Source organism: Carcharodon carcharias, chromosome 10 (genome assembly GCF_017639515.1).
Source record: "Carcharodon carcharias isolate sCarCar2 chromosome 10, sCarCar2.pri, whole genome shotgun sequence".
Classification (NCBI taxonomy): domain Eukaryota; kingdom Metazoa; phylum Chordata; class Chondrichthyes; order Lamniformes; family Lamnidae; genus Carcharodon; species Carcharodon carcharias.
Window position 1 is genome coordinate 102,744,383 of NC_054476.1, and position 15,064 is coordinate 102,759,446.

The window sequence follows — 15,064 nt, forward strand, 5'->3', positions numbered from 1 at the left end:
TGCACATTTTCGCTTCTCTCTCTCTCTCTCACTCAAGCAGTTTCTTAATGAGGTTAATAATGAGGCCTTCAATTGCATGAGCTTCAACTTTAGCTAGCAATTTCTTCTGAGAAACTTTATGGAATGTTTCCTGGAATTCCATATAAGTAACATCCATAGACATTCCCCTGTCTATTATGTTAATCATCTCTTCAAAAAAAATTCTGTCAGGTTCATCAGGCATGCTGGTTCCCTCTGATCAGTTGAAAACACACCATCCTGACTTGGAAATATATCACAGTTCCTTCACTGTCACTGGGTCAAAATCCTGGAGCTCCCTCCCTAACAGCACTGTGGGTGTACCAACAGCACAGGGACTGCAGCGGTTCAAGAAGGCAACTTACCACCACTATCTCAAGGGCAATTAAAGATGGGGGATAAATCATGGCCTAGCCAGCAATGCCCACATCCTGTGAACGAATATTAAATAAAAAGTTGAAAATATCCACGGTATCCTTAATTGCAGACTTAGGCAATACCCCAATAATAGATGTTCAGCTAAATAGCCTTCAGTTTCCTGGTTTACCTTTCTTAAAAAGCAAACAATATGTTCAATTTTTGAACCTAAAGCATCAGTTTTTGCTTTGAAAGAATTTTGGAAGATCATGGAGGTTTAAAGTTTTCACTTATTTCCTTTAAAATGGATGGAATGGATCTAGCCTTGGGGATTTGGCACTGCTCAGTACCATTATTTTCTTAGTTAATGTTATTTCAGTTACGTTAAGCTTGTTGAGTTCCTGTTTCAGCATTAGTTTGCTTGGGATATCCAGCATGCTAACCTCTACTGTAAATACTGACACAATGCCATTTCTTTCTTCTCATTGACACCAATACCATTATCGGTGTTTAAATGACACCAGACCACGCTTATTTTTCCACTATAACTATTAAAAAGATATGTATTAATTTTGATATCTGTTACAAGTTTCTTTTCATATTCTCTTTATGTAACTCTTTACGACCTGTTCTGTCACTTTTTTGTTTTTCTTGCACAGTTGCCAAGGCCCATACCAGTTTTTGTATTTTTGTGGGCTTTTTATTTTACTTTTATGTTGTCTCTTACCTCTTTAGTTTCCTCGGCTGTCTTCTTGGCAAGTAGAACTCTTGCCCCTTAGGAGTATAAGCCAGCTCTGTATAATAAATTATTTTTTGAACATTTTCAGCTGATCTGTGATTTTACCCATGAACAGATTTGTCCAGTTTACTGTGGATAGTCTGTCTCTCCCCATTGAAGTCAGCCTTTTTTAAATCTAGAATTTTAATAAATGCCACAATTCCAAAGGGAACGGAGAGACCTGAGGGTATATGTGTACAAATTGTTGACGATCGAGAACGTGGTTAGTAAGGAATGTGGGTTCCTAAGCTTTATAAGTGGTGGCATAGAATACAAAAGCAAGCAGGTTATGATGAAGATAAAAACAAAAAACTGCGGATGCTGGAAATCCAAAACAAAAACAGAATTACCTGGAAAAACTCAGCAGGTCTGGCAGCATCGGCGGAGAAGAAAAGAGTTGACGTTTCGAATCCTCATGACCCTTCAGCAGAACATATGATTATAACCATATGAACATAGGTTATGATGAAGCTTTTGTTCAAAAAAAGGGTGTAAGGATTAGCCTAGCAATTTCAGGTCAATAAGTTTAACCTCAGCGGTGGGGAAGTTTTTAGAAACGATAACTCAGGACGAAACTAATCGTCACTTGGGCAAATGTGGGTTAATTAATACAAAAGATAACATGGCTTTGTTAAGAGCAAATCATGTTTAACTAACTTGACTAAGTTTAGTGACAAGGTAACAGAGGGATGATGAGGGTAATACTGTTTGTGTACTTTCAAAAGGCATTTGATACAGTGCCGCACAACAGACTTGTGAGCAAAGTTAGAGCTTATGGAATAAAAGTGACTAGCAATTTAGATGCAAAATTGGCTGAGTGACAGGAAACAGTAGTGGTGAACAGTTGTTCTTCTGGAGGAAGGTATATAGTGGGGCCCTCCGAACACTGACTGTTAAAATGCCTGCTGCTCTTAATACATATTAATGACCTAGACTTGACTGAACAGAGCATAATATTAAAATTTGCAAATGACAGAAAACTTGAATGAATTGTGAACTATGAGGAGTATGGTGTTAATTCAAAAAGAGGGCAGACAAGTGGCAAATGAAATTTAGGGCAGAATAGTGTGGAGTGATTCATTTTGGAGGAAGAAAGCAGAGAGATCTTTAAAAAATACAATTCTAAAGGGGGTGTGGGGAGCAGATTGAAGGTGGCAGGACAGGTTGAGAGTGTGGTTAATAAGGCATATGGCATCCTGGGCTTTATCAATTGTAGCATAGAGTAGAGAGATGCAGTGGTTTCTGTCGAGGTTCATCCCGAGCAGTGCTGTGACACAGGACTCTGTGCTCTATGGGCTGTTCCCAGGGGGACACACTGAGACAAACATCAACTGCAGCTGGAGGATCATCAACTCGGTGAAAGATGCTCTTTGGTCTGCCCGAAACTTGTTGGTCTTCCAGCTCAAAGAGTTGTTCCGACTGAGTGTTGCAGACTGGCACATTCCAAGGTCCAGGACTAAGAGCTGAGGGATGCACTAAAGCTTGGGGCAGCTGCCGCAAAGGCGCAATGGGGAAAGGTTGCTGTCTAAGACCTTTCTGCCATAGGGCACTGAGGGGCTGGGAATTGTTTGGAGCCCCTCGGACTGTACAGCTCACAATGAATGTATGCATTGAATACTAGTCGTATAATTGTATTGAAGCACTTCAGAGTGCAACATGATGTATGTTGATAACTCCAATACCATTGTCTGATTGTCTGCAATGAACATCTTGAAATGATTGTAATATTCATTGATTGTATTGATGCACCTCGTGATCCATGTGTAAAAGTTGAATCTGATTGTACTTTTGTGATGGCGATTTTGAAATATTTTGTAATGTTCTTCCAGATATTTTATGAATAAAGTATATTTTTCAAAAAAAAAATAGTAGCATAGAGTACAAAAGCAAGGGAGTTATGTTAAACTTGCGTAAAATACTGTTTCAGCCTCAACTAGAGTATTATATCCAATTCTGGGCTTCACAATTTAACAATGATGTGAAGCTGTTAGAGTGCTGAAAAGATTCACAACAATGGTGTGGAACTTCAGTTGTGTAGATTGGACACTTCTAGGAGAAGAGAAGGTTAAGAGGAGATTTGAGAGAGGTATTCAAAATCATGAGGGATCTGGATGGAATATATAGGGAGAAACTGTTCCCATTGGTGGAAGGATTGAGAACCAGAGGGCACAGATTTGAGGTGAACAGCAATAGAAGCCAAAGTAACATATGAGGTAAAATGTTTTTACACAAAGTGGTTAGGGTCTGGACTGCACTACTTGAGAGTGTTGTAGAGGCAGACTTGTTCAAGGCTTTCAAAAGGGAATTGGAGAATTATCTGAATAGAGAATATTTGCAGGGAAAGGGCGAGGGAATGGGACGAGCAGAATGACTCTTGCTGAAAGTTGGGGCAGAGTGACCTCCTGTTTTGTAACCATTTCACGATTATATTCTATGATTCAATGTTTCACATTTCTTCCTTTTAAAGAATGCTAACCGTGATCATATTATGATCACTATTGGATAAATGTTCACATATCAGTCGGCTGTTAATTAAATCTGGCTCATTACTCATTAAATCTAATTTGGCTTGTTTTCTTGTTGGTTGTAGGACATATGAGCCTGCTAAATAAAGTAAGGGAGGAAACAGCAAAGAGTCCAATTATCATTTTCAAAACTTTGCAGGTGGACTTGCTAACATGATACTGTTGTTTAAAAAGGAGGACAGGTTAACTTGTCTAAATATAGGCAAGTTAGCCTGGGGTGGAGGAGAAATTATTGGGAAAATTTCTGATAGAAAGGTGTGAATTAATCAAGGACAGTCAGCATGGATTTGATAACACAAGTTTGTGCCTGATTGAATTGTGTTTTGAGGAAGTAACAAGAAGGGCTGATGAGTATGGTGTGTTTCATGTAGGATTTCAGCAAGGCTTCTGACACGATCCCACGTGGCAGACCATTTATAAAATTAAACGCTCATAGGATCCAAGGACAAGTGGCAAGTTGGATTGAAAATTGGCTCAGAAGCAGGAAGGTGTTTCTGAGACTGGGAGACCGTTTCTACTGGGATTCCTTAGGACTTAGTGATAGATCTCCTTTCTGCAGTTATATATCAATGATTTGATATGTCTGTATGAGGGAGAGAGACCTTCTGCCCATGTGTTGAACAAGGGATAACTGGAGTCCCCCTGCCTCCTAGCCACATGTTTGCTTTGTAACCTAACTTTCATTTCATTTATCTTTCAATTCTTTTCACACTCTGTTGCTTTTTTATCCTGTGGGTGCCTTACACTGACACTTATGGACTGCTAACCTTGCTGGTGATACTATTTAGTGTGATGGAGCTTGCTTTAATGATGCCTGTAGTGTTACTGCAGGCTAAATTCTTTGTTTTTTGCTGGGCTCCCAGAGTGTGGTCAGCTCCTGATTGCTGTGTTCTTGGGTGCACACAGGCAAGATAATTTGAAGGAAAGATAGGCTTGCATTTATATAGTGCTTTTCCCAGCCACCAGACATCTCAAATTGTTTTACAGCCTATTAAGTACTTTTTCAAGTGCACTCACTGTTGTAATATAGGAAAGGCAACAGCCAAATTGTGCACAGCAAGCTCCCACAAACAGCAATGTGATAATGACCAAATAATATGTTTTTGTTATGTTGATTGAGGGATAAACATTGGCCAGGGCACCAGGGATAATTTCCTTGCTCTTCTTCAAAATAGCGCCAGGGGATCTTTTACGTCCGTCTGAGCAGGCAGATGGGCCTTCGGCTTAACGTCTCAGCCAAGAAATGGCACCTCAATAGTATAGCATTCCCCAAGTATTGCATTGGAGCATCAGCTTTGATTTTTGAACTCAAGCCACAGACATACTGTGTTGCTACTGGGCAGGAATGGACCATCTGAAGCAGCTTCCTGCCATCCCGGTATAGTGATTGATCCATTCCCTCTTCTCTTTCTCCAGATGCACCATCCTATACAGATGAAACCAGCTGATAGTGAGAAGAACAATGGTGAGTCAGTCCATGCTCATCAGTAAACAGGGCATTATCATCTCGTCTCAGGAAAGACTGCATGCACCTGTGTGCGAGACTGGGTAGACCACACACCTCAGCCATTTGAGCCCTCGTGTCTGTTCAGCCATTCAATGAGATTATCTGATCCGTGACCTAACTACATATACCTGCCTTTGCCCCATCTCTGTGAACACTTGGATAGCAAAGGTCTGCAGAAGAGAATTCAAGACTGCTATCACCCCTTTGTGTGTAGCAGCATTTCCTAATTTTACTCCTGAAGGTCTAGCCTTAGACGAGTGAAAGTTGTTTCTCTCCACTGGCCCTCTCTGTTCGCATTAATATCTTGCAACCCTTGATCAAATACCCCCCACCTTATGTCTCATTTCCAGGGAATACAACTCTAACTTGAGGTTTTGGGGGAGTTAGTTGGTATATATACGTGCCTCCTTATATAATTATCTGTCGCTAAAATTATCCCCTTGTTTGCTTGCAGCTGTGGAAGACAGAAAGCTGTTTGTGGGTATGATTTCCAAAAAATGCAATGAAAACGATGTCCGTGTCATGTTTTCACCGTTTGGACAGATAGAAGAATGTCGAATATTACGAGGTCCAGACGGACTGAGTCGAGGTGAGTGGAACCAATATTACAGGGCTTCAGGAAGAAAGAGTTGTTCAGGGATGTAGGGAGCAGGTGGGTCGGTGGCCTAGGTCGATGGCTGCTGCTGGAATTTTGGAACGGGCGGAGTCCTGAGGTGGAAACTTAGACACACACATTGCCATGAGGTAAAGACAGAATAATCTATTTGACAAATATTGATCAGTACAATGCTCTTACTCTTTGTGTCTCACTATCTCACTCTCTGCCTGCTCATGGTAGACCTCACCTTCTCCTTGCTAGCTCTTATGTTCTCTGTGCCCCTCTATGTAAGATGGATTGTGAGAGAGAATCAAAATACAAAAAAGAGAAGGAAATAATTAGAGTGGAAGGTGCAAAGGGCTGGGCAGAGACTAGGGGGGGCTATTGTGTGTGTGTGTGTGTGTGTGTGTGTGTGTGTGTGTGCGTGCGTGCGAGAGTGAGGGGAGTGGGGGTGCAGGTCTGTAAGGGGAGGTGCGTGTGTGTCTGTGAAGGGGGGGTGCGTGTGTGTCTGTGAGGGGGGGGCGCGTGCGCCCACCTGCCCGCGAGGAGGGGGTGCGCGCGCTCTGGAATTGGGGAACGGAAGCCACGGTTATGCTTGCGATTAGATAAGAAATGGCCACTGGAGGTTTAAAGAAAGGAAGGAAAATTCATCTATCGTTGACTTTGTATTGAGGCTTCTATTGGATTGGGCTTTCCCTCCTGTGTTAGCCTAGGTGGTTGTTGTACACCATCTGCTGCTCCTGCTGTGAGAGTAGTGATGGATTATGCCTGATGATCCTGATTGAATTTGTTAGAGGTGACTAAAGTAGAGTAAATTGTATTTTGTGTGGATATTTTTTGTGTGGACTTGCAAAAGGCATTTGAAGTTCCTCATCCCTCTTTGCTGAGATTGAGGTGCGTGGAATTGAAACCAAATTATTGACCTGGCTTGGAAATTGGCTGAACAACAGGAGACAGAGTATGGATAATAGGCAGGTGCCTGCCTCGTGTGTCTGCATTTGGATCCCTTTTCCTGATCGTGGAGTTGAGGGCTATGAGGAGCTGGCACGACAGAGGAGTTGAGGCCTGGGGCAGATCAGCCATGATCTCATTGAATGGCAGGGCAGGCTTGAGGGGCTGAATGGCCTACTCCTGCTCCAATTTCTTATGTTCTAATATTCTTATGGCCTATTGTCTCCTCCACAGGTTGTGCTTTTATAACGTTTGCAACGCGATCAATGGCACAGAATGCAATCAAGACCATGCACCAGTCACAGACAATGGAGGTGAGCCATGTCCCAGATTCCGAATCAGACAGCTCACGAGGCTATTCGCCCCAGCCTGCCTGTGCCAGCAATTTAAATGTGCTAGCTCCATTCCACAGTCTGTTCCTCATGGCATTGCCGTGTTTTCCCCTCCAAGTACTTCCCTGATCCCTTTTTGAAAGTTACTACCGAAACTGTTTGCCCCGGCCTTGCAAGCAATGCATTCCATGTCACACCAACCCACTGCTTTAACAAAAATCACCTCCCCCTCCTTATTTAATCTATCAAAAACAATTTTCAACACCTCTGATCAAATCTTTAAATCTTCTCAATTCTAAGAATAATTCCAGTTTCTCCACATGACTGAAGTCCTGTATCCAGTAAATTTCTTCCACACCCTTTCCGAGGTTTTGTCTGGAACTGAGCAGAGAAATTGAGCAAATGTTTCACCAGAGTTGTCCAAGGTGCAATATAACTTCTTTGCTTTTGTATTCTTTGTACCTTAATGAAACCAAAGACCGCATAAACTTTATTCACAGCATTCTCAACTTGTTTTACCCTGAGGAAAGGTTTGTGTACATTTATCCCCAGGTCTCTTTGATCCTGCATCTTCATTAAAATTAGAACAGAATTCCTCAGCTCACAATTACCATCACAATCCAGAAATACTCACTTGGGGCTTTGCTTGTACCTGCCCATGAAACCGGTTGGCCTCTTGAAGTTAGTAAACTCATCTTCACTAAGTTTTGAGCTGCGATGCAACCAAACACATCTGTCAATGGATATGGGCTCCAATGCCACCCCACCAGCTGGCAGCTGCTTTGGCCCCCAGCCTCCCCTGTAGTGGGACTTGCTGCGCGCACTCTTTTAGTCTCGCCCCAACCATCTCCCCACCATGCACGCTGCCTCTGACCCTCCCCACCCCCCCACCCGGTGCGCACTCTCTGACCCCCCCCCCTCCCCGTTACGCTGCCTCTGACACCCCCTCCCAGCCCCTCTCTGATGACCCCCTCGCCCTGATCGACCCTGTGCTACAATATGCTCTAAATTCTTTCTCCTGAATAGGGCTGTTCTTCCCCGATCGTTGTGAAGTTTGCTGACACACAGAAGGATAAGGAGCAGAAACGAATTGCTCAGCAGCTCCAACAGCAAATGCAGCAGCTGAACGCAGCCACCATGTGGGGCAACCTGGCTGGGCTGAACACACTTGGACCCCAATATCTAGCAGTGAGTACTGGGGGGAACGGGGAGGTTCCATGGGTGCTCGCCTGCTCCCCGCCTGCCCTCACCCGCCCTCTCCCTGCCGGCCCGCGCCCGTCTGCCACCACCTACACCCGTGCTCTTCTGCTTACCCCCATTGTCACACCTCTTGTGAGACTGCTTCCCCTTGCCACCCTCACCCTGGCTGATGATCGGGATGTACATGTTTCTTAGATACTTGCAGGCTGTTGCCCCATACCCACCATCATGTCACTTAGGATTCTTATGATTGGTGGCTCTGTTACTGGCCTGGATTAACAATGTGGGGATAACCAACCACAGTAGCTGGGGAGTTTCAATTCACTTATGAGCTGGAAGAAAAGGCCATTTTCGTTAATGGTGTCCATAATTACCAGATTGTTGTAAAACCCGTCTTGTTCACAAGGGCCCATCAGGGAAGAAAAGCTGCCACCTTAACCTGATCTGTCCTACATGTGAGCCCAGACCTACAGCAGTGTGGTTGACTCCTAACTGCCCTCTGAAATGGCCTGGGAAATTACTCAGTTGAAGGGATGGGCAACAGATGCTGATCTTGCCAGCGATGCCCACATCCCTTGAATGAATTTAAACAACTCCTGCTTTTGTGCTCTCTTTCTCCATTCCCTTGCTCTTTTTCTCCTTACTCTTTTCTCCTTTTTCCCTCTCTCTCACTTTTTTTGATGTTTTTCCATTTGCTTGCTCACTATATCTTTCTCCCAGGCTTCCTCACTTACTCCTTATCTGTCTTTGTACAGATGTGTAAACACAAAATGTTCTGGGTTATACTTGTTTCTTTGTCTAGTATAAGGTTAAGATTTAATTGATGGTCAGGAGCTTGACTAACAAAGATGGTGCAATTTGAGAATTGTGCCACACTAACTGGTTACCGTGCAGTGTTTCCATACTGACTGTTGCCAAAATTGTGCATTTTGTAAATTGTAAACTGCCGAGGAAATCAGTCTTCAAACCTCAGCTGTGTCAATGACATGGTTGAATTAACCCCTGTCTGTCACTGTCCTCTCCCTGTCTGCTCTCTCTCTTTAGTGCGTGTCTCTTGCTCTCATGCTTGCTCTTGTGCTCACGCTCATTCTTGCGCTGGCTCTGTCTCGCGCTGGCTCTCTTTTTCTCTCTCGCGCTGGCTCTCTTTTTCTCTCTCGCGCTGGCTCTCTTTTTCTCTCTCGCGCTGGCTCACTCGCGCTGGCTCTCTCATGCTGGCTCTCTCGCGCTGGCTCTCTCACGCTGGCTCTCTCACGCTGGCTCTCTCACGCTGGCTCTCTCACGCTGGCTCTCTCACGCTGGCTCTCTCACGCTGGCTCTCTCACGCTGGCTCTCTCACGCTGGCTCTCTCTCTCTCTTGCACTAGCTCTCATTCTCGCGCTGGCTCTCTCGTGTTGGCTCTCTCTCTCGCTCTCTCGCGCTGGCTCTCTCTCGCGCTGGCTCTCTCTCGCGCTGGCTCACTCTCGCGCAGGCTCTCTCTCGCGCTGGCTCTCTCTCGCGCTGGCTCTCTCTCGCGCTGGCTCTCTCTCGCGCTGGCTCTCTCTCGCGCTGGCTCTCTCTCGCGCTGGCTCTCTCTCGTGCTGGCTCTCTCTCACGCTGGCTCTCTCTCGCGCTGGCTCTCTCTCTCTCGCGCTGGCTCTCTCTCTCTCGCGCTGGCTCTCTCTCTCTCGTGCTGGCTCTCTCTCTCTCGTGCTGGCTCTCTCTCTCTCGTGCTGGCTCTCTCTCTCTCGCGCTGGCTCTCTCTCTCACGCTGGCTCTCTCTCTCTCGCGCTGGCTCTCTCTCTCTCGCGCTGGCTCTCTCTCTCTCGCGCTGGCTCTCTCTCTCTCGCGCTGGCTCTCTCTCTCTCGCGCTGGCTCTCTCTCTCTCGCGCTGGCTCTCTCTCGCGCTGGCTCTCTCTCTCGCGCTGGCTCTCTCTCTCTCGCGCTGGCTCTCTCTCTCTCGCGCTGGCTCTCTCTCTCTCGCGCTGGCTCTCTCTCTCTCGCGCTGGCTCTCTCTCTCTCACGCTGGCTCTCTCTCTCTCGCGCTGGCTCTCTCTCTCTCGCGCTGGCTCTCTCTCTCTCGCGCTGGTTGCGCTGGCTCTCTCTCTCTCGCGCTGGCTCTCTCTCGCGCTGGCTCTCTCTCTCTCGCGCTGGCTCTCTCTCTCTCGCGCTGGCTCTCTCTCTCTCGCGCTGGCTCTCTCTCTCTCGCGCTGGCTCTCTCTCTCTCGCGCTGGCTCTCTCTCTCTCGCGCTGGCTCTCTCTCTCTCGCGCTGGCTCTCTCTCTCTCGCGCTGGCTCTCTCTCTCTCGCGCTGGCTCTCTCGCTCTCGCGCTGGCTCTCTCGCTCTCGCGCCGGCTCTCTCGCTCTCGCGCCGGCTCTCTCTGGCGCTGGCTCTCTCTCTCTCTCTCGCGCTGGCTCTCTCTCTCTCGCGCTGGCTCTCTCTCTCTCGCGCTGGCTCTCTCTCTCTCGCGCTGGCTGTCTCTTGCGCTGGCTCTCTCTCTCTCGCGCTGGCTCTCTCTCTCTCGCGCTGGTTGCGCTGGCTCTCTCTCTCTCGCGCTGGCTCTCTCTCTCTCGCGCTGGCTCTCTCTCTCTCGCGCTGGCTCTCTCTCTCTCGCGCTGGCTCTCTCTCTCTCGCGCTGGCTCTCCCGCTCTCGCGCCGGCTCTCTCGCTCTCGCGCCGGCTCTCTCGCTCTCGCGCCGGCTCTCTCGCTCTCGCGCCGGCTCTCTCGCTCTCGCGCCGGCTCTCTCGCTCTCGCGCCGGCTCTCTCGCTCTCGCGCCGGCTCTCTCGCTCTCGCGCCGGCTCTCTCGCTCTCGCGCCGGCTCCCTCGCTCTCGCGCCGGCTCTCTCTGGCGCTGGCTCTCTCTCTCTCTCTCGCGCTGGCTCTCTCTCTCTCGCGCTGGCTCTCTCTCTCTCGCGCTGGCTCTCTCTCTCTCGCGTTGGCTCTCTCTCTCTCGCGCTGGCTCTCTCTCTCTCGCGCTGGCTGTCTCTTGCGCTGGCTCTCTCTCTCTCGCGCTGGCTCTCTCTCTCTCGCGCTGGCTCTCTCTCTCTCGCGCTGGCTCTCTCTCTCTCGCGCCGTCTCTGGCGCTGGCTCTCTCTCTCTCTCTCTCTCGCGCTGGCTCTTTCTCTCTCGCGCTGGCTCTTTCTCTCTCGCGCTGGCTCTCTCTCTCTCGCGCTGGCTCTCTCTCTCTCGCGCTGGCTCTCTCTCTCTCGCGCTGGCTCTCTCTCTCTCGCGCTGGCTCTCTCTCGCGCTGGCTCTCTGTCTGTCTCTCTCGCGCTGGCTCTCTGTCTGTCTCTCTCGCGCTGGCTCTCTGTCTGTCTCTCTCGCGCTGGCTCTCTGTCTGTCTCTCTCGCGCTGGCTCTCTGTCTGTCTCTCTCGCGCTGGCTCTCTGTCTGTCTCTCTCGCGCTGGCTTTCTGTCTGTCTCTCTCGCGCTGGCTCTCTGTCTGTCTCTCTCGCGCTGGCTCTCTGTCTGTCTCTCTCGCGCTGGCTCTCTGTCTGTCTCTCTCGCGCTGGCTCTCTCTCTGTCTCTCTCGCGCTGGCTCTGTCTGTCTCTCTCGCGCTGGCTCTCTGTCTCTCTCGCGCTGGCTCTCTCTCTGTCTCTCTCGCGCTGGCTCTCTCTCTGGCTCTCTCTCTGGCTCTCTCGCGCTGGCTCTCTCGCGCTGGCTCTCACTGTCTCTCTCGCGCTGGCTCTCACTGTCTCTCTCGCGCTGGCTCTCACTGTCTCTCTCGCGCTGGCTCTCACTGTCTCTCTCGCGCTGGCTCTCACTGTCTCTCTCGCGCTGGCTCTCACTGTCTCTCTCGCGCTGGCTCTCACTGTCTCTCTCGCGCTGTCTCTCTCGTGCTGGCTCTCTCTCTGTTTCTCTCGTGCTGGCTCTCTCTCTGTCTCTCTCGCACTGGCTCTCTCTCTGTCTCTCGCGCTGGCTCTCTCTGTCTCTCTCGCGCTGGCTCTCTCTCTGTCTCTCTCGCGCTGGCTCTCTCTCTGTCTCTCGCGCTGGCTCTCTCTCTGTCTCTCGCGCTGGCTCTCTCTCTGTCTCTCGCGCTGGCTATCTCTGTCTCTCGCGCTGGCTATCTCTGTCTCTCGCGCTGGCTATCTCTGTCTCTCGCGCTGGCTCTCTCTCTGTCTCTCTCGCGCTGGCTCTCTCTGTCTCTCTCGCGCTGGATCTCTCTGTCTCTCTCGCGCTGGCTCTCTCGCGCTGGCTCTCTCTCTGTCTCTCTCGCGCTGGCTCTCCATCTGTCTCTCTCGCGCTGGCTCTCTCGCGCTGGCTCTCTCTCTGTCTCTCTCGCGCTGGCTCTCTCTCTGTCTCTCTCGCGCTGGCTCTCTCTCTGTCTCTCTCGCGCTGGCTCTCTCTCTGTCTCTCTCGCGCTGGCTCTCTCTCTGTCTCTCTCACACTGGCTCTCTCTCTGTCTCTCTCGCACTGGCTCTCTCGCGCTGGCTCTCTCTCTGTCTCTCTCGCGCTGGCTCTCTCTCTGTCTCTCTCGCGCTGGCTCTCTGTCTCTCTCGCGCTGGCTCTCTCTCTGTCTCTCTCGCGCTGGCTCTCTCTCTGTCTCTCTCGCGCTGGCTCTCTCTCTGTCTCTCTCGCGCTGGCTCTCTCTCTGTCTCTCTCGCGCTGGCTCTCTCTCTGTCTATCTCGCGCTGGCTCTCTCTCTGTCTCTCTCGCGCTGGCTCTCTCTCTGTCTCTCTCGCGCTGGCTCTCTCTCTATCTCTCTCGCGCTGGCTCTCTCTCTGTCCCTCTCGCGCTGGCTCTCTCGCGCTGGCTCTCTCTCTGTCTCTCTCGCACTGGCTCTGACTGTCTCTCTCGCGCTGGCTCTCACTGTCTCTCTCGCGCTGGCTCTCACTGTCTCTCTCGCGCTGGCTCTCACTGTCTCTCTCGCGCTGGCTCTCTCACTGTCTCTCGCGCTGGCTCTCTCTCTGTCTCTCTCGTGCTGGCTCTCTCTCGTGCTGGCTCTCTCTCGTGCTGGCTCTCTCTCGCGTTCTCTCTCTCGCGCTGGCTCTCTCTCGCGCTGGCTCTCTCTCGCGCTGGCTCTCTCTCGCGCTGGCTCTCTCTCGCGCTGGCTCTCTCTCGCGCTGGCTCTCTCTCGCGCTGGCTCTCTCTCGCGCTGGCTCTCTCTCGCGCTGGCTCTCTCTCGCGCTGGCTCTCTCTCGCGCTGGCTCTCTCTCGCGCTGGCTCTCTCTCGCGCTGGCTCTCTCTCGCGCTGGCTCTCTCTCGCGCTGGCTCTCTCTCGCGCTGGCTCTCTCTCGCGCTGGCTCTCTCTCGCGCTGGCTCTCTCTCGCGCTGGCTCTCTCTCGCGCTGGCTCTCTCTCGCGCTGGCTCTCTCTCGCGCTGGCTCTCTCTCGCGCTGGCTCTCTCTCGCGCTGGCTCTCTCTCGCGCTGGCTCTCTCTCGCGCTGGCTCTCTCTCGCGCTGGCTCTCTCTCGCGCTGGCTCTCTCTCGCGCTGGCTCTCTCTCGCGCTGGCTCTCTCTCGCGCTGGCTCTCTCTCGCGCTGGCTCTCTCTCGCGCTGGCTCTCTCTCGCGCTGGCTCTCTCTCGCGCTGTCTCTCTCGCGCTGTCTCTCTCGCGCTGTCTCTCTCGCGCTGTCTCTCTCGCGCTGTCTCTCTCGCGCTGTCTCTCTCGCGCTGTCTCTCTCGCGCTGTCTCTCTCGCGCTGTCTCTCTCGCGCTGTCTCTCTCGCGCTGTCTCTCTCGCGCTGTCTCTCTCGCGCTGTCTCTCTCGCGCTGTCTCTCTCGCGCTGTCTCTCTCGCGCTGGCTCTCTCGCGCTGGCTCTCTCGCGCTGGCTCTCTCGCGCTGGCTCTCTCGCGCTGGCTCTCTCGCGCTGGCTCTCTCGCGCTGGCTCTCTCGCGCTGGCTCTCTCGCGCTGGCTCTCTCGCGCTGGCTCTCTCGCGCTGGCTCTCTCGCGCTGGCTCTCTCGCGCTGGCTCTCTCGCGCTGGCTCTCTCGCGCTGGCTCTCTCGCGCTGGCTCTCTCGCGCTGGCTCTCTCGCGCTGGCTCTCTCGCGCTGGCTCTCTCGCGCTGGCTCTCTCGCGCTGGCTCTCTCGCGCTGGCTCTCTCGCGCTGGCTCTCTCGCGCTGGCTCTCTCGCTCTGTCTCTGTCTCTCTCTGTCTCTGTCTGTCTCTCTCGCGCTGGCTCTCTGTCTGTCTCTCTCGCGCTGGCTCTCTCTCTGTCTCTCTCGCGCTGGCTCTCTCACTGTCTCTCTCGCGCTGGCTCTCTCTCTGTCTCTCTCGCGCTGGCTCCCTCTCTGTCTCTCTCGCGCTGGCTCTCTCTCTCTCGCGCTGGCTCTCTCTCTCTCGCGCTGGCTCTCTCTCTCTCGCGTTGGCTCTCTCTCTCTCGCGCTGGCTCTCTCTCTCTCGCGCTGGCTGTCTCTTGCGCTGGCTCTCTCTCTCTCGCGCTGGCTCTCTCTCTCTCGCGCTGGCTCTCTCTCTCTCGCGCTGGCTCTCTCTCTCTCGCGCCGGCTCTCTCTGGCGCTGGCTCTCTCTCTCTCTCTCTCGCGCTGGCTCTTTCTCTCTCGCGCTGGCTCTTTCTCTCTCGCGCTGGCTCTCTCTCTCTCGCGCTGGCTCTCTCTCTCTCGCGCTGGCTCTCTCTCGCGCTGGCTCTCTGTCTGTCTCTCTCGCGCTGGCTCTCTGTCTGTCTCTCTCGCGCTGGCTCTCTGTCTGTCTCTCTCGCGCTGGCTCTCTGTCTGTCTCTCTCGCGCTGGCTCTCTGTCTGTCTCTCTCGCGCTGGCTCTCTGTCTCTCTCTCTCGCGCTGGCTCTCTGTCTGTCTCTCTCGCGCTGGCTCTCTGTCTGTCTCTCTCGCGCTGGCTCTCTGTCTGTCTCTCTCGCGCTGGCTCTCTG

The 15,064-nt window shown here is 51.4% G+C and overlaps 1 protein-coding gene across 6 annotated transcripts in view; it reads left to right on the forward strand.

The window, feature by feature from the left end:
• The window catches only part of celf1 (cugbp, Elav-like family member 1), a 275,180-nt gene that overhangs the window by 52,479 nt on the left and 207,637 nt on the right, over positions 1–15,064 (forward strand). For 5 of the 6 annotated variants that reach the window (XM_041196579.1, XM_041196581.1, XM_041196580.1 and 2 more), the window contains 4 exons: positions 5,095–5,143; positions 5,640–5,774; positions 6,969–7,048; positions 8,093–8,254. In XM_041196579.1, the coding sequence (XP_041052513.1) occupies positions 5,095–5,143; positions 5,640–5,774; positions 6,969–7,048; positions 8,093–8,254 (426 nt within the window). The remainder of the gene's footprint in view (positions 1–5,094; positions 5,144–5,639; positions 5,775–6,968; positions 7,049–8,092; positions 8,255–15,064) is intronic. The other variant, XM_041196584.1, reaches the window with a different exon arrangement.